Raw genomic sequence first — 24,638 nt, 5'->3', positions numbered from 1 at the left:
CTTCATTGATTGGACTCCACATAACTTTCACTGAAATCTGTAGTCCAGCAACAATAGCACTTAATGACAAAAAAGATCATACTGTGTTGTATGAAGATCAGATTTTATGACCAATTATTACAGAAAAACAGATACCTCAATATAACTTGCTTCAACATTATGCAAAAAATATTTTGTTTAATCATTTTCCTAACCTCTTGTCTTCTTACGCAACATTGATGTCATTGGGCGAGAGGCATAGTACACACTGCACAGGTCGCCAGTCTATCACAAGCCTGATATAGAGACATGCACACTCACATTCTCACTTATCTGCAATTTACAATAACATGCATGTCTTTAGAATGTGGGATGAAGCTGTCTGTGAAGACCTTAACAGCAGATTTTAATAGCCATCCTCAAAGCTTCTCATTAAAGCCTACCTGATGATAAACAATTAAAATGTTTCAGTCCTGCTTCTGTGATGAAGTTGCTGAAATGTAGGCGGAAAAGGCTGAGAAAAGCAGAAACACGTGTGAACAGCTTATTCCTGTAACCTTCTGCCTCTTTCTACAGGGGAAACTAGCCCTCATCAGTCACAGAGAAGCATCAAAGCCCTAACATCATTAGTAAATAAAGTTTCATTCTGAACCACATGAACCACATGAACCCCAGTCTATGCCAGCACTCAGACAGTAATGGATGGACATATTACTATTAAACCATCCTTGTCAGTAAATCTTCCATGTCCTCATTTTGTAATCAGCTCACATGGGGTTCTGCCATTTAGACTTTCTCTTTGGTAGGATCTGCCCTTGTCTTTTCACATCTCTGTTTAAAAGTTAAAGTAATGGTAACCCTTTCCAGCCTAGCAACCATGGTAGATCTATTGCAAGTCCTATGATAGATAGAGCAGCAAAGAATTACTGCCACTTGTGGAACCAGTTTTCCTGACTGAGAGCGGGTTCTCTGGCTGTTGAAATGATGTTTCAAAATGAAACACTGGCTCTGAACCAGCCCTAAATGGCTTGGTTAAAAAGAACAAAAAAGAAATTAAAAAAAGGGTAATACCCTGACATTGAGAGCTTTTAAAGCAAAAGAAAGAAAGACACCTGCTGAGGAGGAAGCTGAACGTGGTAGGCGTGGACCAACATCTGGCTGCTTGGACCATCAACTACCTCACAGACAGGCCACAGTTTGTGAAGCTGCATGACTGTGTGTCTGATGTGGTAGTCTGCAGCACGGGGGCACCTCAAGGGACTGTGCTCTCCCCTTTTCTGTTCACACTGTAGTCTTCAGACTTTAATACATACTCCCACCACTGTCACCTGCAGAAGTTCTCAGATGACAGATGACTGTACAGCTCACTGATACCACGATGGTGGAATGAGCTGATCTCTGCACGCTCAGCCACCTCACTTGCAATCTTTAAAAAACTGCTGAAAACAGAACTCTTCCGCATCTTCATTTGCACTGTATCTGGGGGGGGGACGAGCAGGAGTACAGGGGGGTCTTCTCTGACTTTGTGCGCTGGTGTGAAACACTCACCGGTGAATATCCAGGGCTCAAACACTGAGACACATTTAAATACCTGGGTGTTCACCTTAACAATAAACTGGACTGGTCTAACAACATGGACGCTCTGTACAAGAAGGGCCAGAGTCGCCTTCACCTGCTGAGGAGACTGAGGTCTTTTGGTGTGTGCAAACAGCTGCTAATGACATGTTTATGACACTGTGGTGGCCTCAGTAGTCCTTCATGGAGTTGTGTGCTGGGCAGGGGGCAGTACAGGCAGAGACAGGAAGAGACTTAACAAACTGGTTAAGAAAGCCGGCTCTGTCCTGGGCTGCACACTGGAGTCCATCGAGGAGGTGGCGGACAGGAGGATGTTGGCTAAACTAACATCCATCATGGATAACCCCTCCCACCCCCTGCACCAAACTGTAGAGGCTCTGACCAGCTCCTTCAGCACGAGACTGTTACACCCACAGTGCAAGAAGGAGTGCTACCGCAGGTCATTCCTCCCCACAGCCATCAGACTATACAACACAGTACTACAGTGACACACTATGTACCTACATGGTGTATTTCATTTGTTGTTGTTGTTGTTTCTGTCGTTTGTTTTTATACTCTTTGGTATTCATTGGTTATATTATTGTTGTTTGTTGTGTAATTTAATTGCTGATAATTTAAAGATTTTTTTGCTTGACACCTTACTTAAAAATGTTTTACTTGATTTTACGTTTCCTGTATAGTTAATACTGATGCTGTCTACTGTAAACTGTTCTTCTATTCTTCTATACTGTTGTCCTATTTAATGTCACCTTGCTGCTGTAGACAAAAGAATTTCCCCATCGTGGGATAAATAAAGTCTATCTTATCTTACCTCAAATTTACCTAATCATCTCAAAAAATGTAGTTGCTATCAATCTTACAGATTATTACTTATTTCCTAAACTGTAACGGAGCTAATGAAAAAAATCTAATATAATACTGCAGCTCAAACAAGAGAACATTCTTCTCTTCAGCTAAGAAGTTCTCATGAGCTCAAATCACATTATGCACACATGGACAAAAGCCAGGGTCCGAGGCTTAACTCTCAGCAGCTGGATGAAATATACATATAGTGCATACAGTGACGTCCAAAGGTCTGAGACTACATCAGAAACTGTGATACTTTCATGCAATCTGAAATAATTTGAAAGGTTTTGAGTGTAGAGATGCAATAAGTTCTTCTGTCACAGTGCAATTAAGAGAATATATTTTAGATTCAATTTTATGCAAAGTAATGCCACTGATCATGTTAACGCAAACTTAGATCTCTGAACTCAAATCAGACATCAAGTGAATCAAATTTCAGTCATTGTTTAACTGTTATAAGTTTGGCTGTGCCTCAAGTTTCCAGAAGAACATTGCTGACCAAGCAACATAGTGATGGTGGGAAACATGGCCTCAGAATTAAGTGAAAGTGTCAGAAGACAATTTCATGTTGTCTGAGGGGGCATTCTTACACAGTATGTGGAAACTGGATCATCTGTATAAAGCACAATCAGGCAGAGCACATCATTAAAGGTACAGCACAAAGCACTAACCAGAGTTTGAGATTTATGACAGTAACTGAAGGGTTTATGTATTCATTCATATAATAGACAGTAGCTCTATTCAGCCATATGATACATAAACATTGCTGCCTTCATCAATCATTAAACACAACGGTTTTTTGTCACTGAGACAACTGTCACTTTTGTGTTAACGTTCCTCACTACTTGATATCTGTTATACACGCATTAGTTTCAGTTGTAGTTGTAGTAATTACAATCAAGCATAAAAGTTGAAGATTTCCAGTGTGGTTTTAAAAGGCCACCTTATGCAAAGACATCCACTATACAACGTTTTTCACATTGATTCTGTGTATTTAACTAAAGCCATGATGAACAGATTGCTCAGAATAAACATTATTTTACTTTTAAGTTATTCTTAAAATAGTTATTTCTAATACCGTCTCCTTGTCAAAACAAGACCAAATACAAAATGTAATCTTTTTCTATATTAAGACATATTTCTAATGTTTTAGCCTCCTCATTTATGTTTCTATTTATTATGTTTCTATTTAATATAGAAGGGTGGCTAAAACATTAGAAACATCTCTTTAAATAATGCACTCCAGTACAACTTCTAAACCCACTAAGACCTGTAAGAAGAGGCACACTTCAAGCAGGCCCAGACAAAGGCTCACCATCATGTCTGAAAGCCTGTGCAACTGGGTTAGCACCCATCTTCACCAGAATCTTCAACCTCTCCCTGGAGCAGTGCAAAGTCCCTTCCTGCTTCAAACGCTCCACCATCATACCGGTCCCCAAGCAACCCTCCATCACAGGACTAAACAGTTACAGACCAGTTGCTGTTTGTTCAGCTGCAATGAAAACCTTTGAAAAACTGGTTCTGACTGGACCCCTGCTGGACCCCCTGCAGTTCGCCTATAGAGCAAACAGGTCAGCGGACGACGCAGTCAACATAAACCTCATCTTACAACACCTTGACTCCCCAGGCACCTACACCCGGATCCTGTTTGTGGACTACAGCTCAGTCTTCAATACCATCATCCCTGAAATCCTCAACCAGAAGCTCACCCAGCTCACAGTGCCTGACTCCACCTGTCAGTGGATTAACAGCTTCTTGACAGACAGGACTCAGCAGGTGAGGCTGGGAAGCATCACATCTGGCATCAGAACCATCAGCACCGGCGCCCCCCAGGAGTGCGTACTCTCCCCATTACTCTTCTCCCTCTACACCAACGACTGCACCTCAGGAGACCCATCTGTGAGGATCCTCAAGTGGGCGGATGACACCACGGTCATTGGACTGATCCAGAACAACGATGAGTCTGCATACAGACAGGAAGTAGAGCAGCTGGCTCACTGGTGCAGTCAGAACCATCTAGAGCTGAACCCGCTCAAAACTGTGGAGATGATAGTGGACTTCAGGTCCCCCCTACTCTGCCCCCTATCTCCATTCTCAACACCACAGTACCTGCAGTGGAGACTGTCAAATTTCTGGGCTCCACAATCTCCCAGGACCAGGACCTCATACATAGACTCCATCAGGAAGAAGGCCCAGCAGAGGCTGTACTTCCTGAGGCAGCTCAGGAAGTTTAACCTGCCACAGGAACTGCTGGTCACCTTCTACACAGGCATCATACAGTCTGTTCTCTGCTCCTCCATCACCGTCTGGTTTGGATCAGCCACCAAACTGGATAAGAGTAGACTGCAATGGACAATTCGGTCTGCATAGAGGATAATAGGAGAAGATCTTCCCTCCATCCTGGACCTGTACAGGTCCAGAGTCAGGAAACGAGGTTAAAACATTTCTGCAGACCCCACACACCCTGGTAATGGACTGTTCAGACTCCTCCCCTCAGGAAAACGGTACAGAGCACTGTACACAAATACAACACATCACAAGGTCAGTTTTTTCCCTCAGGCTGTAGCACTGCTGAACACTGAGTGACAACTGGTCCTCACCAATAACTGTGTTGGAGACTTCCAATAGGCTCACACAAAAACAAGGGCAAAAAACACAACCTACCTCACACTGTACATAATGTATACAAAAGTTCCTACAGAGGGTATAATGTTTACAAGAAGTTCTATATATGCGTATATGCACACGAGTAATTTTTGCACATCTGCACATGCACCTGCAAAATATGTTTACAAGGATAAATGTTTACAAGGAAATTCTATATATGCGTATATGCACACGAGTATTTTGTACATTTTGCACATGCACAACAAAGACACTTGACAGTACAGCACAGTTTATGTTGTAAATAATCACATTGTTTTTCATATTATGTTCCCCTTTCCTGAAAAACACTGTACCTGAGAGCGAAGTGAACCGGAGTCAAATTCCTTGTTAAAGAAATTGGCAATAAAGCTGATTCTGATTCTGATTCAAGACTTCAAAGTAAAGTATGTTTATTATAAGATTTCCAGCAGCTCTATCCAGAAGCTTGGGATACTGCAGTGTATAGAACTGACACCTAAAACTGAGAATCACTACTGCATTGTAGTATTTCAGGAAGATTTTCTAACATCAAATGTATTTGTAGCAGCTGGAAATATCTGGACACAACATCGGTCAATTGTCTTACAGGAATGGCACACTGAGTTGATGTTCTCCTCCAAAAACAGCGTTTATTGGTGAATTTGTCCTGAGGGAAATCTATTAATCACAACCCAGCCTGGGTCCATCGGCAACTACTGTATAGGCACAGTAAATACCAAACTGACAATGAAAGGGAACTGTTGAGAATGCTAGTGAGGACAAAAGCTTCTTGATATTTTAGCCAACATACAGCACGTCAGAAATGTTAAATGCTGTGTCCAAGTTTAGTTTTTTTGCAGTCTATCTTGGGAAAAGCTCTTTTTAGAGTGCATGTTGTATTTATGGCAAGACTGTGACTGGCAGTTTGGTGGTACCACACCCACTGCTATAAAAGAGCTTCTTCACAGGATCTGTTTTGGCAGCGAGATCCTGTATTTGGTAGTTTTTATAGATGGGGTAGATGAATACAGCATTTTATTTTTTCACAGCTACTACCAGTGTTTTAATGTGGGACTGTGACAGGTAAATGTCTAAATGTCCAGATTACAATCAGAAATACACAAGTCAATCATTAGCTTCAGTGTCTCATATTTTTAATATTAAGATTTTACTTAAGAATATGCACACAAATATAACCCAACATTAGTACAACATAAGAACCTGGATGTCTGGCTCTATGATAATTAAACTTCTAAATCTAAATAAGTCTTGATGCACTGTGGGTCAAGCACATCAGATCTGTACATTGCCTAACATACTTTATACATGCATAAACATGGATGAAACCGATTATATTAGCAAAAAAAGTTGAGACATCTTTTCTAACAGAGGGGCTGTGTCCCCTAAGCCAGCATATTATATGTATTCTGTCAATTTTGTATTATTGTATAATTGACAAGATCAATTCTCAGTAAATGTTCTGCACTTATATAGTGCTTTTCTACCTTGCTGGTACTCAAAGTGCTTTACACTGCGTCTCATTCACCCATTCACACACACAAGCACACACACACACACACACACACACACACCGATGGCAGAGCTGCTATGCAGCTGACCTGACTCACTAGGGGCAACTTGGGGTTCAGTATCTTTCCCAAGGACACTTTGGCATGTGACATGGCAGCCAGGAATCGAACCACCAATCCTGTGATTGGCAGACAACTGCTCTACCTGAGCCACCCCCTCAGTCTCAGTAAAAGAACTGGTCTTGCCATCTCATGGATCGCCTTCGTGGTTTCTAGCCAATTATTTAACATGGTGGGTCTAACTGAACCCATTTTGAAATAATAGCCTTTTTCGCTGCAATAGAAAATATATTCAAAAGACATCTATCATTTACGATTATTTCACTAGGTTAATCACACAGGTGTAATAGTGATCATGATGTCTGCGGCATCTGTATTAAAAGAATATGTTGCCTGTTTTTCCACATATTTTATCAGTATTTGTGAATTTTTGGGCAGGTCCAGAAAACATGGCAGTGATTCTCTCAAACAGTGTCACAATTCCTCCTGTACGTATGGCTTAATGAGGTTTGGCATTTTAATTGTTTAGGAGTAATGACATAACGAATTAGTATTTTCCAGCTCACACCAATATGCAGAACAGGAAGTGAAGAAACACATACCACATATTTTCCCATTGATGGCACGCTATTTTAATGTCTCATCTTTTCAGGCTGTGCTCCCCCTCTGCCCCTTTTTGTTGAAATCCATGTTAGGACAGTCAAAGCGAGTGTGTTCTTTAATATACAGAACTATATTTCTCCAAGGGGATCAACAAAGTATTACTATGGCCACTTACTAACCTGCTTTCACACCGAGTTTCATACTGTATCATTGTCTATACAGTACGTTTATAAACCTAGTCAACATCTAAGCACAGGAAAATAGTAAAGCTGTAGTTTGTAAACAGGAAGACAGTTCTAAAAAAAAAAAAAATCATGAGGGAACTGGTGCAATGAGCTGCTTCAATGATTCTTCAGCCGAAAGTTGTTGGAAGTTGCACAGTGCAACATAAATCCTGATCTTTTTTGTGCATCTATGCAACAATGATCCTGTCAGAGGTCAGCCAAGACATCTCTGCAGCAGGGGATATCTGCTCTCAGCAGAGAGCAACCCTCTCAAATGATCATGTGAAGATGCCGACTTTCATCAAGCTGCCTCAAGCTAAATATAAAAGCTGAGTCGACTATCAAAAAAGTTATTAGACGCAATAATGGACTGATTTTCCATTTTTATAAGGACAAAAACACAGTGGACTTACAGACTGTTCAAACTGTGACATGTAAACATCTAACTGCAACACAAGCCCACATTAGCACCACACAAGTTCCCGTTTCATACAGTGGAGCATACCAACATCTACACACACAGATACACACTCACACACATCTGCATGCATGATTGCTTTCCCGCTGTACTCTGAGTGTCTGGTTTTCTTGTTTTCATTTTTTCAGTTACTAGCCAAGACTGTGGGTGAGTCATAGCTATTTGGCAACAGCTCAGGGGAAGCAGGAATTTTGATCCACATAAGAGTCACACAGTAACTGCAACTGAAATCTGGTTAATACTCAGTGTTCATCAGATGATGGGAATGTTGCATTAACATGGTGATTCAAAATTGCTATAAAAATGGATGCAGTTGAACTATCAGGAAATGAGGCAGTTTAGACATGCCTATCAAACATGGCAGCAAGGTGCCTTTTATTTTGTCTTCATGTTTGGAAGTTCAATTTGTTAGCTTATGTTGCCACCACTACAAATCAAATCCAATCAAAGCACATCAGAATGGCGCTGATCATGCAGATTCCATAACTGTAAACTGTTAAATAATAACAAATAGTTAAACATTATCGACAACATCCTAAATTGACAGGCATTTTCTCTGTCAAATCGCTGTACTGTTTTTAAGCTACAGAAACCATGTAATGATTGGCTGTTACAGAAGCTCAGAGTGGAGCAGCAGCACAGCATGTAAGCTGAAGTGAAACTAGCTTGAAAGCTAAGTAAATAGTTATCATTTTTGTATGTGTGCACTGAAGAAATAAAGTCAGTAAAAATATTGGGTTTTTTTGTTAACCATATGTTAACCACTGGTCTTATTTATCTAAACCCATTGATAAACCAAAAGCAATACACTGCTATCTCACACTACTACAACTCTTTATTCTGCACTGCTCAACATTCTGGATGACATTTTTTTATTATTAATGGAGATTATTACCAGTGTTATTGACAGTAAATAGCTACCAGAAGTCCAGATGTTATTTTTGCCTCAGAATTCCCTAACTGGTTAATTCAGCCTACATAACTAAATTCTCAAAGGGAGCTTAAGGAAATGCTAATGATTTATTAATGCTTCCGGTTACGAAGGTAAAGGAACAAGATCAAATCACCAAACATTATATTTTGCTGGTAAATCACACTCCCAACAAGTGAGTGTGAGGCCTCAGTGAGGTTTATGGTATTCAGATGAGAAGCCACAAGTATCCAATGATGTGAAAACAGCAGAATTTGATTTCAAAGCTGGAATTTCGAATCCTCTATTTGTTGTTCACTTTTGTGAAAGGCTCCGGGTCATTCCAGGTCTTGTGGGCGGTTGGCTGGCTGACAGCTGCACAGCCACACACTTTTGGAGTGATCAGATTCTTTGGTTGAGTCTCAGTGCACAGCTACAAAGCCTTTCTTGTCCAACTGGTTGATGTGCAGAACGAGTTTACAAAACCTCCCCATTTTATCCAGCCTACAGCAGAAGAAGCAGCACAAAATAATCAACCTAGTATTAGTTAGTTATACTTTCCATCTATAGTGAATCTGTGTGTAACATGGGTTTCTGCTTTTCTACATACATATTTCAAAGTTGTAAAAGCTCACATGTAAAACTAATGCCTGCTAAAATATCAGCATCAACCTCCAAACTGAAAATTGATCTAGCAGTTAGTTGAGAATCACATGCTGCATATTCTCAGTGTTTATCCACTCGTGCTGCTTAATGACCTCAACCACCTACAGACAACATTTGTCCCAAAGCACAATGTTTTTAGTCCTCTCTTTGATTTTAACGCCTCACTGCTGCTCAACATCCTGTACACCCCTGCACTGGTGTCTACGTCCCATCTGAGAAACGAAACGATAGCATTGTCTCTGAGAAACACTTTCACGTCCCCCGCTGCACCACAGTGACTGCACTGTTTGAATGGTTAAGTTATGCAACGTTTCATTCACAGTGTTCACAGGAGTAAACATTTAACATAAGACGAGTTGGCATGAACTGACATCCTGTGCAAATCTTTGGTGTGATTGCAGCCCGCAGCTCAAGAGCTCAAGAGTTATAATCTAGCTTTGTCTGCACATCTAACAACATAATATTTCAGTATCTTGCATCATCATGACTATTACCACAGGGTGACCTGTGTGATCACCACTGAAAATGTGTCCAGATGATAGGGATGAAAAAAAGACCCCAAGCCTGCCAATTTTATGTTCAATTCACCAGAAGAGATTGTGGACACTTGAAGTTCAATTGCTATCTAGATACATCTATCACCAGACCCTAATTACAGTATTTACCTATAATGGAGTCTGAGCACCAAATTTTTGAGGATTTAAATAAATATATTAGAAGGCTAACCAAGACTACATTGATTCAAATAGCCATTATGCATTAACATTTTGTGATGAAATGCAAACCCACTGCATAAGAGCCAGTAATTCTGAATTGACATATTTTCCAACATTCCCTGCACTTCCAGCTTCTGATTTGCAGATGAGGCAATTAGCAATGGGTAGGGCAGGAAGAGTTGGAAAACAAACAAGGCAGTGGCCCTCAATGACCAGGATTGGACACTCCTGATGTAAAGCCTACACAGAAAAATTTAGGTAAAATAACTGTAAAAAAAAGCTAACTTCAGATGAAGCTGTAGCTACTGTAGGTTCCTCAGTTGTGACGTCATTGGTCGTAGATAGGAAACATGTATAAAAAACTTTTAAATAAACATCTGACAGCAAATGGTTCTAGACTAAAGACTGAAACCTTTACATACACACTTAACACTTTTCTCTGGCAACTGGCAGCACAAACTCTGCCAGATTGACACTGGCCAAACTGGCCAAACTAGGTCCAACTAATTGTCACAATTAAATCATTCACATTCATAATGTGCTGTGCAGTCGTTAAGCCTTTACTCACACTTATATGTTTTTAAGATTGGAGAAAGAACCTTGGTGTCATCATTCTAAGGTCATTAGGTTATTTAGCTTGGGCCTGAACTGTTTTTTAGCTAAATGCTTGCACAGACATGCAAAGACATGGACAGACAGGGAGGGTCTGAAAACACTGTAAACCTGAGGAAAAACCCTCTAAACAGGTTCATCCAGCTGTTCTTTCTTCCATCTAAAACAGTCTGACTTCCATGATATGTAAACAATCAAGAACTGATTCTGATCCTGCTAAAACCTGTTTTAGCTGCACTACACATTTACAGTACTAACTAACAGTAGTCAACTTTCTTAAATTTGGTTCTTCACTCGACAGAGGTTCAAAGTCAACATATGCAGTTAGCTGCCTTAAGGAATAAACGTATCTAGAAATAACTTTCAAAAAGCCAGAGAAGATAGTACATGTATGAGCTCAGAGTGCTGGCAGCAGGTCAAACTGCTGTCACAGATTTGTCAAATATGCAAGACTGAACTCAATCTGTGAACAGATAACAAAACATGAATTATTCTGATGGAACATGAATCTGTGCTGATCTCCCTAAGTGAAGAGTGATGATGTTTATAGTTACTGATTTAACCACTAGAGTCTCAGAGGATAAAGATCAAATTCACAATTAGTTTGTTTTCAGTCAAGAGGCAGCTGAGAACACAAAGAGCATTTCAAATTCTAGGACCTGTAGTTGTTCTCTGTGATGCATTTTAGTTTCCTGTTTCTGTGCAATAAATACAAGGAACTAGTTGGTTAAAAGAACTGTGTATTTATGTGGGTGTATAGAAAGAACAATCAGTAACAGCTCCAAACCAGATGACATAGGCATCTTACTTATCATACTTGATCTATTATGCATCAGTTACTGTTCAACAAACTGGTGATCAGTTGCTGCACACTTCAGCTGCAAACTACTACCATAAATTAAATGCACAAAAGATTTCAGAGATAATTAGCATTGGTTTTCCCCTCATTGCTGCATGTATTTCCTTCATGCTCTTACTGTATTAGTAAAGATGATGATGTCACAATTACTTACTCACATTGCTTAAAGTGCCCCTTTTTGGTCTTAAACAACAGGCATCTGTCATATCAAAAACCCATGTATATTAAAGTTCAGAAAAATGAGGCGCTCCAAGTTACAAAGACACAGCAGCAAGATCACAGAGATTATGTGGTAGCAGCAGACACAGCTGAGCAGCACTAAGTTATAATGGTCACAGATAAACATGCTATTTTACCACCATCCAATCCACTACTGCCATAAAAATAGGTTTCACGTTAAGTCTTTAGTGCATCCTGACTGCCTCACTGTGTAATTAGCCCAAACATTTCTCCTGCTCCAGAGTCTGAGAGAAGGTAACATTAGACCAAAATGTGGATTTTGCTTAATATGGGCACTTTAAAAAAAAGTGTCCACTACAACTACAGTTCTGGCAATATCCAAATATACTATTAGTTTCAGGTTTTAGTTTTACAAACCTTGAACATTGGATGCCCATTCAGGACCCATCAGTAGTTGAGGGTCTGGGTTAGGTTTGGACAAAAATATAGAAATCCTGTTTAGATTCAGTCATGTAAGTCAAACTTTAGGCTAAGCAAGCAAAACTGTGCTTGTAACCTTAGTGTGTCACTTTAAAACAATTCAATGCCCCCCAAAAAAATCCCCCAATTATGAAAGCTCCCACTCCCTGGCATGCTGATAATGTGTCTTTATGCCAAATAGTCTGAAAACAAACCACTAAAACAATTTTGCATTATACTGTTTTGTCTTATAATAAATTATTTTAAGCAAGTTGTAGTTGAAAAAACGAGATGTACATCTTTAAATTGTATTCCTATTCCCCTGTAATATGCACAAAGACTCCTTCAAAACTGTACATTATATTTTGATCAGACAAAAATGTTTGCTGTTCTTACTATCCAACTGGTGCATACCAGTCAACCAGCAATGAGACACACAGTAACAGTTCATCCAGATCAATAATTTAAAAAAATCTTTATTATCAAACATTAGACAAGTATAATCACTGTTAAAGAAAGAAAGCACTGAAACACGTGGCAGCACATTTCCCTTCCATCCAGGACTGAGCCACAGCAGCCTTGCCCACATGATATTCACTGTTCTCCAGTGCCTTGCCACCCCACCATTTTACAACACAAGTAAACAACATCAGCACATCAGGTGGGAGAGTGGAGCCCACAGATGTGCAACTAGAGCAGCATTGTGCAACAGTAGTAGAGCTCCCAGCACTGTGAGGAGAGAGCGGGTGGAGCTTTAACAACATGAGGCTGTTGGTAGCATTCAGTTAGACAGCTTTAGAAGTTTTTTGGTTTGCTTGTTTGTTTGTTAAAGGTAAATGTAGGAATCCGCAGCTTATACAAAACATGATAAAAGATAAGTTTTGTGCAAAAATGTAATGTATTTGTAATGTTTTTGTTATGTGTTTGTTGTTTGTAATGTATTTGTTATGTGTTTGTAATGTATTTGTAATGTATTTGTTATGTGTTTGTAATGTATTTGTTATGTGTTTGTAATGTATTTGTTATGTGTTTGTAATGTATTTGTTATGTATTTGTAATGTATTTGTAATGTATTTGTTATGTGTTTGTAATATATTTGTTATGTGTTTGTAATGTATTTGTAATGTATTTGTTATGTGTTTGTAATGTATTTGTTATGTGTTTGTAATGTATTTGTAATGTATTTGTAATGTTTTTGTTATGTGTTTGTAATGCATTTGTTATGTGTTTGTAATGCGTTTGTTATGTGTTTGTAATGTATTTGTTATGTGTTTGTAATGCATTTGTTATGTGTTTGTAATGCATTTGTTATGTGTTTGTAATGCATTTGTTATGTGTTTGTAATGTATTTGTTATGTGTTTGTAATGTATTTGTTATGTGTTTGTAATGCATTTGTTATGTGTTTGTAATGTATTTGTAATGTATTTGTTATGTGTTTGTAATGCATTTGTTATGTGTTTGTAATGTATTTGTTATGTGTTTGTAATGTATTTGTTATGTGTTTGTAATGTATTTGTTATGTGTTTGTAATGCATTTGTTATGTGTTTGTAATGCATTTGTTATGTGTTTGTAATGTATTTGTTATGTGTTTGTAATGCATTGTTATGTGTTTGTAATGCATTTTATGTGTTTGTAATGCATTTGTTATGTGTTTGTAATGCATTTGTTATGTGTTTGTAATGCATTTGTTATGTGTTTGTAATGTGTTTGTAATGCATTTGTTATGTGTTTGTAATGCATTTGTTATGTGTTTGTAATGCATTTGTTATGTGTTTGTAATGCATTTGTTATGTGTTTGTAATGTATTTGTAATGCATTTGTTATGTGTTTGTAATGTATTTGTTATGTGTTTGTAATGCATTTGTTATGTGTTTGTAATGTATTTGTTATGTGTTTGTAATGCATTTGTTATGTGTTTGTAATGCATTTGTTATGTGTTTGTAATGTATTTGTTATGTGTTTGTAATGCATTTGTTATGTGTTTGTAATGTATTTGTTATGTGTTTGTAATGCATTTGTTATGTGTTTGTAATGTATTTGTTATGTGTTTGTAATGCATTTGTTATGTGTTGTAATGCATTTGTTATGTGTTTGTAATGCATTTGTTATGTGTTTGTAATGCATTTGTTATGTGTTTGTAATGTATTTATTATGTGTTTGTAATGTGTTTGTAATGTATTTGTTATGTGTTTGTAATGCATTTGTTATGTGTTTGTAATGTATTTGTTATGTGTTTGTAATGTATTTGTTATGTGTTTGTAATGCATTTGTTATGTGTTTGTAATGTATTTGTAATGCATTTGTTATGTGTTTGTAATGCATTTGTAATGTGTTTCTTGTGGTTTTTTGTGCATTACCAGGCAGCAGAGCTTACTTTGATGTTGTGACAGTTGTGCTGAAGCCATGAGGGCAGGGCCTCAATGCACAGCTCCACTTAACAACAGCGTCAGTTAGAAACCAAACGCCTGTGGATGTTTCACACTTTTAGCAAACTCTGCAGGCCCTCATTAAGAAGATGGAGAAACGCTGAAAGAAGAATGAAACGTTTCAGTCACGCCTCAAATGTGAGCCGAGCCCTTGTGAATAAAAGCCAGCTGGTTGTAAAGGCGCTGAAAGCGAAAGCAGCCAGCAGCAGAGACTGTAAGTGTTTACCAACACTTCAGGATGTGCGGCTGCTTCTACACACACTCACACACACACACACACGACACAGCCATGCATCACCTAACCTGGTGAATACTTGAGAAAAGAGACATTTAGCATTAATAGGGCTAACGTTATATGTTACTGTACGATAAATATCCAGCTGAATAATTTAACCTTAAGACAGAGATGTTCAAAAGCCACTTGTTGGCTCAGTGTAACGTAAAAACACTGTTTAACCGTGTACCAGCAGAATTCACAGCGCAAACCGGGAAACAACGGTGAAAAGTTTCTTATTAATTAAATGAACCCCACTTTGTAACGTTATGACAGCCACATGTACAACCGAACAGCCTGAACATAGCAGTGGTAAAATACTGCAAGTCATGTCGTCTGGCGTGTGTCCGTTTGCGGAAAAGCTAAATAAAAATAATCACTGCAACATGTTTACGGTCATTTGGAGCAGAGCTCCCTCCGTAACAGTACGAGAAGTGTTGAATAAAGCTGCTGTCATTAAAGAGACACGCACAGTCAAAAGGCGTTTCTGTTTCTTCACTCACCTAAACTGTTCGTAGAGGAATTCATATTCCGAAGTTGAAGTCTGTAAGTGTGTAGTTCCTCTACAGTTTCACTGTGGACTGAAGCACGTCTTCCATGCTGAGAGAGGAGTGTCACAAGTCGCACACGGCGCGCGGGTGTTAAAGTGCCAGGTTTAACGACGTGAAGGCCGGAAGCAGCACTTTGACTTTCCTCTATATAATTTAAAGAATAAAACTGTTTCAAAGAACTCCAAAAACACGACACAAGGAAACATCACATGATAGTATAAAAGTACTATAATAACGGGGTATAGTCGAATAAAATATCGAAAGAACAAACTGTTAGACACACTGTTAGTGGGGTAGCGTACTCCGGAAGTCAGGTACCCCACAATGGCCAACTTGACACAATTTGCGGGATGGGATCAGGTTGACAAGCGTTACTTTTGTCGAAAGCTGTGTTTATTAACTCTCTCAATTTGTTTTTAAACAGTTGAAATAAATCATCAATGATGTACGAACAAATGGGCTTTTAGATGTCGCGTAGCAGAACAAGGCACCGTGATCGTTCCGGGTCAAACACGAGCCGAGGCGGAGCTCTGTCGCCACCACGCGACGCGAGCTCTACAAACCGTACACAATGATCGCAATAGCTCAGTTAAGCTTCCTTTTGGCAGGATCATAGAATTTATCACATTTAATCTAAACGTCCCAAATTCCACTATTAAACAAATAGATTCTTTTAGTGTATGGGAAAACAAGGCTCACAACCCAAATAGACATATCCTAGGTAAAGCTTGTGATCAAGGAGGCTTAACAAACATTTAAGATTCGCACTACACTGTCCAACAACTCCTCTTAGCATTTGCTACTCCTATACTATCTTGAAGAATATTAATTGGAAATCAATTTTGGCTTGTAACAACAAATATTTATGTACTAACAAGGTTAAAGAAATACACTTTCAGACTGTTTTATTATTAAACAAATGCAGAAATGTAATTTCAGATTTTTGCGAATTTAGTCCAGAAACAATTATACATTTTAGGTTGTTGACAAATAACATTTTGTCTGTTTTAATTTATTTCAGGGACCAATGTGGGGTTTTCGTTCTTTAATGGTAGAATTAAAAATTCTCTATAGATAAACAAAGCTAAAGGTGTGCTGAGAGGAAGTGGCGCAGATCCAAGACTCTATCTGCTCTAGTGCAATATCAGAGTTTGCTGGCATCATTTTTTTCACAGTGTCACTAAGCCAAAAACAGAGTACTGTCAGGACAAATTCAGCAACATGTCTGACGCCACTTTCGAGTCTACCCCCTCCACCTCTCTCAGTGCTGATAAACTGCATCCATGGTTCCAATGTCTTGGAGTTTCTGCGGGATGAAAAAGCCGTGGCTCAATCTTCTGTCTTAATTCTACTTGATCTATCTTCAGCCTTTGACATAGTCAACCACCAGATTCTCCTTTCTACGTTTCCTGAGTTGGGCATCACCAGTCCAGTGACATTCATGCTATCAAAGGCCTGGCTTAAGTCCTACTTGTTTGGATGCACCTTCAAGGTATCTTGGCAGGGGCAGGTGTCTCACTCTCAGTGCCTCTCTACTGGTGTGCCACAGAGCTCAGATCTTGGTCCTATATTCATTTTCATCTATACTCCTTGGTTCCATTATCCAGTTGCATGGCTTTTCCTATCATTTCTATGCTGATGACACACAGCTCTTTTTATGCTTTCCACCAGAGGGCTTCACTGTCTTATTACGCATCTCTGCATGCCTCACTAACATCACTGCTTGGATGGAGAGAGGCATCTTCAACTTAAGGGGGTAACCTGCTGCACCATCAAACCCCTCCAGATGATCCTTTTTGATCAACCAAAAAGGACAAATGTTGCACCACGTTTCAGATCTCTGTACTAGGTTCCTGTCGCTGCCTGCATCAGGTTCAAAGCACTGATCCTTAGCTACAAAGTGGTCAACTCAACAGCACCAGCCTTTTTGAAGTCCCTCATCCAGGTCTATAAAATCCTTCTTTTCAGGTCAGTGGTTCCACAATGGTGGAATGACCTATCCATCTCTGCACACTCAGCTGCCACTCTCAATTTTTAAAAACTTGCTGAAAACAGAACTCTTCCAAAGCTTTATCTGCACTTAAATATTTCTCTGTGCTTTAATATTTCTCTGCACATAAAACCATTCTTAAAAACATCTTGCACTTAGACCACATGAAACTGAAGCAGCTGTTTTGTTTGTTTTGTGCCTCACTTGTAAGTCACTTTGGAAAAAAGCATCTACCAAATAACTAAATGTAAATGTAAATGCCTACCACAATATAAATATATATAAATTAGAGATAGATTAAGATTCTTCCTGGCTTAGGATGCAGTAGGACTTTAATACTGAGGAGTGTCTAATGTTTATATATAGTGGCATAGCATCACCAAGTAACAAATCCAGGACCTGGGCATGTCCAGGTACCAAATTTTCATATGTGTGACCCTAAATCTGGGAGCTATGTGTACATTTAATTTCTACAAGGTTTGAACACCTGACAAACACCTTGATTATTAAAGTTGACACACTTAAAGCACATCTTGACTGTTGGTGGTAAATAGAAAAAAAATAATGTTGATGGTTTTTCAAAACTCAGGTCTCCTCCTTAAATCTGTACATGAATAAAACTGAACGAGTTAGCTTTCTGCAGAAACCTGATTTATGATGCACATTTGGAATAAATCTGGACTAGACCTAGACTAAACATTCATGCTATCAAAGTCCAACAGAGAAAAAGACATTATTCTTTTAGACGCAGGTGCTTAGCTTTTCTTCTTGAGTATCCCTAACCCTATTTAAAGTGGTACTCCGTGTTTTACTTAGCTTGTGATACTTTTGCGTACACATGTTAATTTTAAAAATATAGTAAAAATTTGGACTTCAGAACTGACTTTTTGAAACACGGCAATTCAAGTGTGCAGAACACGAATTAGCGGAACAAAGAATTGCGCTCATGTTTCTGTTGTTTGGGGGACGTTTATGTGTGCTGAACCCGGATGTTCTGCCGGCTTCTCAACATGGTGGCGTCCACAGGGAGTGATTTCTGAAGGAGACTAATGTCTTTGAATGGTCGTTGGTGTAATTGGTGAGTATATAGTTGGGGATGTACAGCGATACGTTAGTACATCATACACATCTCTAGCATCCTGAAAAAAGAACGTTTATAAAGAAACCTGAGTCACTAGCTCGGGTCAGTTTACACAGATTCATTAAAGTTAGGCGAGTGTTGTCACGGTTGGAGTAAAATAGGCTTTGTGGCGTGTACAATTATAGGTTTAACGTCTTGTTATTATCTCTGTGCAGCGGAGCTCCCTGAAGGTCAGTGTGATGGTCCGACCATGAAGTGTGCCCGCTGTCTGCATCAGCTGCACGGTCTAAGACTGCTGGGCCAGTCAACCAGGTCTGCTGCCCGGTACGGTGCTGTGGTGCAGTCAGCCTCCAGCAGTCAGATCAGTGTGCTGCACAACACACAGAAACAGGTACAGTGTCATCTCTCTGCAGCTCGCTCAGCAGCACTCAGTGCAAATCCTTCTCTTAATGTGAAACAATTCCCATGTGCAATGCTAAACTAACACAGTGTCTGTACTGCTACAAGTGTTTATGTCCGACGTCTGACTTGTTTTATCTCGCACAGCTCCATGAGACACATGCTTCCTCATCATCATTACCACACTACAGCTTATTTTGACTCAGTCCCACATACTGTAGAACTTTGTGAGACCCCAAATTCTGTGAATTAATCTAATGACTCTGGAAAATCAAAATGTAATTCTGTGTCTCACCTTGTTTCTCTTGAATACAAAGTAAAATTTTGCTCTGTCTGCACATTTTTGCTTTAAGTGTCAAACTTTGAACACTTTGAAATAGTATCACCTTGATCCTTTAATAGAAGAGAGCCAGTCCACAAACATATCTTTAGTATTTCATAGAAAAACAGGATAATATTTTCACACAGTCCTAAAACTACATTAAGAAAAACCCAATAAAAGAAATCACAAAAAATACAGTGATTTGTTTATTTATTGTGGAAAATATTAAATATTGTGTGCAGCAAAATGATGTGGACCTTTGCCTTCACTAACCAGTATCACCCCCTTCTGCAGCAGTAACTACATTTAGATATTTTCAGCTAGCTGTTTATCAGCCCTGTATATCCTCAGTTTGGATAAAAGCAGCTGTCATTACTAAATGTAAATGTAAGGTAGGGTCTTGGGCTTCATTGATGTTGGTGCAAGACAAAACTTTCAAACTCCATTTCATGTTGTGTTGCATTTTGCTGTTCCATGCACCTGTAAACAGAAAACAACGTTTACTTGCAGGTGCTGAGGCATTTTCACATTAGCCCAGCATGTCCCAAGACTCGTCCAGTACCTGCAGAGTTTGTTAATGATGATAACAAGAAGAGGGACAAGTCTCTGATCACCCATGATGATTTGTTCGAGCAAGTGGCCAAAGAGGCCAAAACCAAAGCCACATTTAACAAGGTGGTGGATATCTTCACCAAGAGAAACAAAAGACGGAGGGGTCATGTGGAGTTTATCTACGCTGCTCTGAAGAAGATGCCGGAGTTCGGCGTGGAAAGAGACCGTGATGTCTACAACAAGCTTCTGGATGTTTTTCCTAAAGAGGTGTTTGTGCCCAAGAACTTTATCCAGCGAATGTTCAACCACTATCCCCGCCAGCAAGAGTGTGGAGTGCAGTTGCTGGAGCAGATGGAGAACTATGGTGGGTGTCTGTCACACAATTCTGTACGTTTAGGGTAATCTTGAAATACTTTGTAATGTTTAGAGGGCCATTTCAGGCAGGGAGACCCATAACCTCTCTCCAGATGACCAGAAAAATAATAACATATACAATACTGTATCAGTGTCTGTGTAACATCACTTTAATTCCAGGTATCGTGCCTAACATTGAGACCAAAGTCCTGCTGGTCCAGATTTTTGGAGAGAAGAGCCACCCCATGAGGAAGTATCAGCGCATCATGTACTGGTTCCCTAAGTTCAAGAACATAAACCCCTTCCCCGTTCCCAAGCAGCTGCCGGAAGATCCAGTAGACCTGGCCCGCTTCAGCCTGACTCGCATCGCTAATGACCTGAACGCTAAAGTTTCCATCTACCAGGTACAACTACAAGCTTTGTGTTGCACTTGGATGTTTGTGTGTCAGGTATATGCAGCTGGAGACTGTAAATTGTTGGCTTAGCTCATTCAAAAGCTTTAATCGATATGGACAAGGTTGTCACACAAGTTTTCTTCAACCAGGCAAAACCTAAGGTTTTGTATTGACTTGGATGTTTGTGCAGTCAGAATGTAGTTAAGACTGGAGACAACTAGCCTAGCTCTATTCAAAGTTAAATACTCCTACAGCCAGTTACAGTGATGAACAAACACATGCGCAGATCAGAGTTTCAACTCCAACCTTTCAGCTACAGTCTTAGCTCATGGCCCAAGTTTATTCGAGAAACCACACCTCAGAGTTTTTAGGTGTAGTTTTTATTTTTATTAGATGAAACCGACAAAACGTCAGTGCAGTTTTGAATAAACTTTTTCTACTTTACTAATCAAACTGGAACATGATACAAATACATTTAAGAAATCTAGCTTTTACTGTTTCCACTAGATGCCCTGTACAGACGTTTCAGAGAGCGGAGAAGAGGTAACACTTCCACATATAGTAGGTATGGAAACTCTTTGTTGAACACCATATTGCTGTGGATTTAAATACACCAGAATTCTTTGATACATTATTGTCTATATATGTAGAACCAAATGGAAAGAAGACCGCAGGACCAATTGTAACAAACCAGGAAACTCTACCATAGTCATGAAAAGTAATGTTTAAAATATTGTAATTGGAAAATGACTATGCCACCAGGTATCCAGAGCCCCAGCCAGATGGACCTGCTGGCCAAGCATAACCCGAACAGGCCAGTGTTTGTAGAGGGCCCCCATCCTTTGTGGCTCAGGAAGACCTGTGTGTACTACTACGTCCTTAGAGCTGACCCTGCACTGCCTGATGAGAAGGTGGGGAGGTCCTCTCTTACTATCCGTCCACTATACATCTGTTATCATGTCATCAAACCGCATGCTTTTTTACGTTGCATCATCAGAGGAAATGCACGAGTTAATACAAAACCTATTTGCAGAAAGTTTTTCTAACATGGAAAAATAACTAAAATGTATGTTTTGTAAATTTTCTTGAATTTTAATTTTTCCAGCAAAAGTAAAAATCAAAGAAATTCACAGTTTTCACTGACCAACGTAAAAGTGTTCAACTGTCTGTCTGTCTACATAAGAGCAAGCAGAAAGCACAGCATCCAGAAAACAGCTTATAGTAGGAAACTACAGTTGTCTTAATAACAGAAGTAGTCCTCTAAATGTCTCTCTCCATCACCACTGCAGAACGTCTTTGTGTCTCCCCACAGGTGGAGGACCCCTATGATCCAGACAGGTGTTTGATCTATCCTATGCAGCTACACCTGGATTTGGAGCGTGACCTTGGGGATGAAGAGAGCTTTGATGTGGAAGAGTGTAAGATATTTCCATCTTTCCTTGTAGCACTCATACAGAACAGACACCACAGTTTGCAGTGTGTATGATGCAGCTCTTGCGTGTGTCTTGTATGTCCAGTGGACGAGGGCCCAGTCTTCGCCATGTGTATGACTAGTCAGGGAGACCAAGTCACCCTCAACCAGTGGATCTCTGGCCTCCAGAGGAGCAACCCCATCCTGGGTCAGGTCCCCACTCTGTTTCGTCTCGACACTGGTCCCCGGGAGTTGCAGGGAGTTGACACAGAGTCAGACCACCCACGCAGGCCTGACCCAGAGACCCAGAGAGGGGAGTCGGAGCCTGAAAAAGAACCTGAAGTTATGATGGAAGAGCATCTGACAAGGAACCAGGAGATGAAACTGTGACCAGCAGTCAGTGGTTTTAAGACTGACAGAAAAATCCTGGCCTGTAGTGGCTGGTTGTAGAAGGATTTGTCCATAGTGGGGCTCTAACCACATACCCCACTACTCAGCAGAACCAGACGAGTACTCATAATAATGTTGTTAGGGTCAGGAGCCAAATAAATGAAATGAAAACATCACTGTCTCTTAGTGTCATTTTAAATGATTTTGTGAGTCTGTGGTTCCTCTGGCCCAGAACCTACACAGAGGAAACATAGTACCGCACGAGTTTAGTTTTTCTTCTAATAATAAATATATAAAAAACATTATTTAGTTGAACATGGCAAAACCTTGTGATATGTGCAGGAGAACAGTACGTTTGCATTTGAGGCTTAAAAAGCCAAAAAGGTTGGTTCTAAAGGGGGCAAAAATAAATCATTGGCCTGATCTGAGTTTCTCCTGCATCCATTGAAACATTCAGTCTATCACCTTATATTCGTATTCATGTATACATTATACTTGGATGCTGGAGCCTGTTCCAACTGTCACTGAGCATGAGACACCAGGGCTGTCACAGGATTGACGAACATTCACCCCTTCTAGTCATTTGGAGACTTGCTTAGTGCTGCATGGATATAGCAAGATTATGTGATATAACTTGGTTTGAATACTGAATTTTTTCTGTTGTAGTCGACTCCGTCTGTTTAGCAATGGCTGTTTATATATTTATTATTAGAAGAAAAACTAAACTTGTGTGGTACTGTGTTTCCTCTGTGTAGGTTCCTGGCCAGAGGAACCACAGACTCACAAAATCATTTTAAATGAGAACCTTCCCTGGGTCACAAGTCCCTTTGAGGAAATGACAACAGTACCACAGACCTGAGAACATTTGGACATTAGCTCACCGACATTGTGACAGTCAGTTGCTTTTTATGATATTATATGTGCAATCACATCATTAGGTGTTTTCTTTATGCAACAGCAGAATAGCTTATATTATTATTATTAGTAGTATTATTATAAGTGCTGCTTTGATAAAATAGATGACCTCTGAATTCCAGCATTGTTCCATTGTGATTGTGATGGCAAACAAGCAAAACAAAATAAATCCCATGTTGTCAATAAAGAAATTGGCATCACATAACCACTGTGGAGTATTTAGTGTATTTACTGTGCACACGGTTTTCTGTTGATGATGATTTATTTAAACCTATACAGAATGTGTTTTTGAAAGAAAGGCTAGGTGTGTAAATGTGTACTTACGTGTTAACTTGATCTTCAGTGTGATTAATGAAATGCAGCATAACATGAAAGCAAAATGGAAACAGTGTTAACTGCATATAAAAAATAATTAGAAAATGAATTATTACTTTCAATGAGATGATAAATGGGTGAAAAAAGGTGTCAAGCCATGAGCCCAAATGTAGAAAAGGTTTATTACTGAAAAGGCATTAAAACATTCCCTTTGAACTGTTAAACAAGTCAGAATTACATTCTTTGAAGGTAAATTAGCTTGGTAGCTTCCAGCTATTTACAGCGTGTGGCTGTGCAGGTCATTTCTCTGAGCATGACTGACCTCCACACTCTGTGCTCAAACCAGTATTTCAGCATTTTATTCTTCATGAGATTCATACAAAAATGAGATCAAATAAAATACAGGAATGCATTCCAGAGCTCATCTCCAACAAACAACTGTTCATCCACTTACTACTCATGCAGGAAAGCTTGGATCTCCAACACTCACAAACAAGATACTTCTCTAATGGAACTACTTATATGGACAATGCATCATCAGTTATCAGTTATATATGAAGAGATTCAATAAATAATTAATAAAAGTGCTTAAAACAAGGTGAAACAGTACAAAGAAGAAATTGGCATCTCATAACCACAGAGTATTTAGTGTATTTACAGAGGAGAAGAAGATTTTATGTTGATATGCTGAAAAGAACTCTTGCACAAGTCAGAAAATTGAAACAATGTCTCAATTCAAAAAGATATGAAAGAGGACTCAATGTAAGGTTCAGGGTTTCAACAGCATGTGGAGCAGTTCCTGATGCCCAAGTAACCATGGAACAACTACCAAGGGTCTAGACCTGCCTCAGACCTGATCGCAAACCTGCCAGTCACGCAGCTCTTACAAATATATTACAGTATACAATGCTGTTGTTGTGCTGGATGAATGCAGCTGCCT

General features: G+C 39.4%; 2 protein-coding genes across 4 annotated transcripts in view; one reads left to right on the top strand and one right to left on the bottom strand.

Moving 5' to 3' along the window:
* The window catches only part of eml3 (EMAP like 3), a 44,591-nt gene extending 28,932 nt beyond the window's left edge, over positions 1-15,659 (bottom strand). For 2 of the 3 annotated variants that reach the window (XM_026352299.1, XM_026352301.1), the window contains exons 1-2: positions 15,527-15,638; positions 14,698-14,849 (exon numbers count right to left, since the gene is read on the bottom strand). In XM_026352299.1, coding sequence (XP_026208084.1) covers positions 14,698-14,728 — 31 coding nt within the window. In that variant the 5' untranslated portion in view covers positions 14,729-14,849; positions 15,527-15,638. Of the gene's footprint in view, positions 1-14,697; positions 14,850-15,526 lie in introns of all 3 variants that reach the window. The other variant, XM_026352300.1, reaches the window with a different exon arrangement.
* A 2,884-nt stretch (positions 15,660-18,543) lies between these two features.
* Positions 18,544-23,588, top strand: ecsit (ECSIT signaling integrator). Its single transcript, XM_026353545.1, has 8 exons — positions 18,544-18,642; positions 18,861-19,036; positions 19,877-20,282; positions 20,453-20,676; positions 21,175-21,232; positions 21,430-21,578; positions 21,980-22,085; positions 22,185-23,588. Exons 1-8 carry the CDS (start codon positions 18,624-18,626, stop codon positions 22,466-22,468), a joined length of 1,422 nt encoding a protein of 473 aa, XP_026209330.1. The 5' UTR covers positions 18,544-18,623; the 3' UTR covers positions 22,469-23,588.
* Positions 23,589-24,638: the final 1,050 nt, after the last annotated feature.

This window comes from Anabas testudineus, chromosome 18 (assembly GCF_900324465.2).
Source record: "Anabas testudineus chromosome 18, fAnaTes1.2, whole genome shotgun sequence".
Classification (NCBI taxonomy): Eukaryota; Metazoa; Chordata; class Actinopteri; order Anabantiformes; family Anabantidae; genus Anabas; species Anabas testudineus.
This window is presented reverse-complemented; position numbering and strand designations above follow the sequence as displayed.

Bases quoted from the DNA above. Each gene is read 5' to 3' on its own strand.
- ecsit (XM_026353545.1), top strand. The intron at 21,579-21,979 runs GTGGGGAGGTCC...GTCTCCCCACAG, and splicing joins CTGCACTGCCTGATGAGAAG to GTGGAGGACCCCTATGATCC. The intron at 22,086-22,184 runs GTAAGATATTTC...TTGTATGTCCAG, and splicing joins GAGCTTTGATGTGGAAGAGT to TGGACGAGGGCCCAGTCTTC.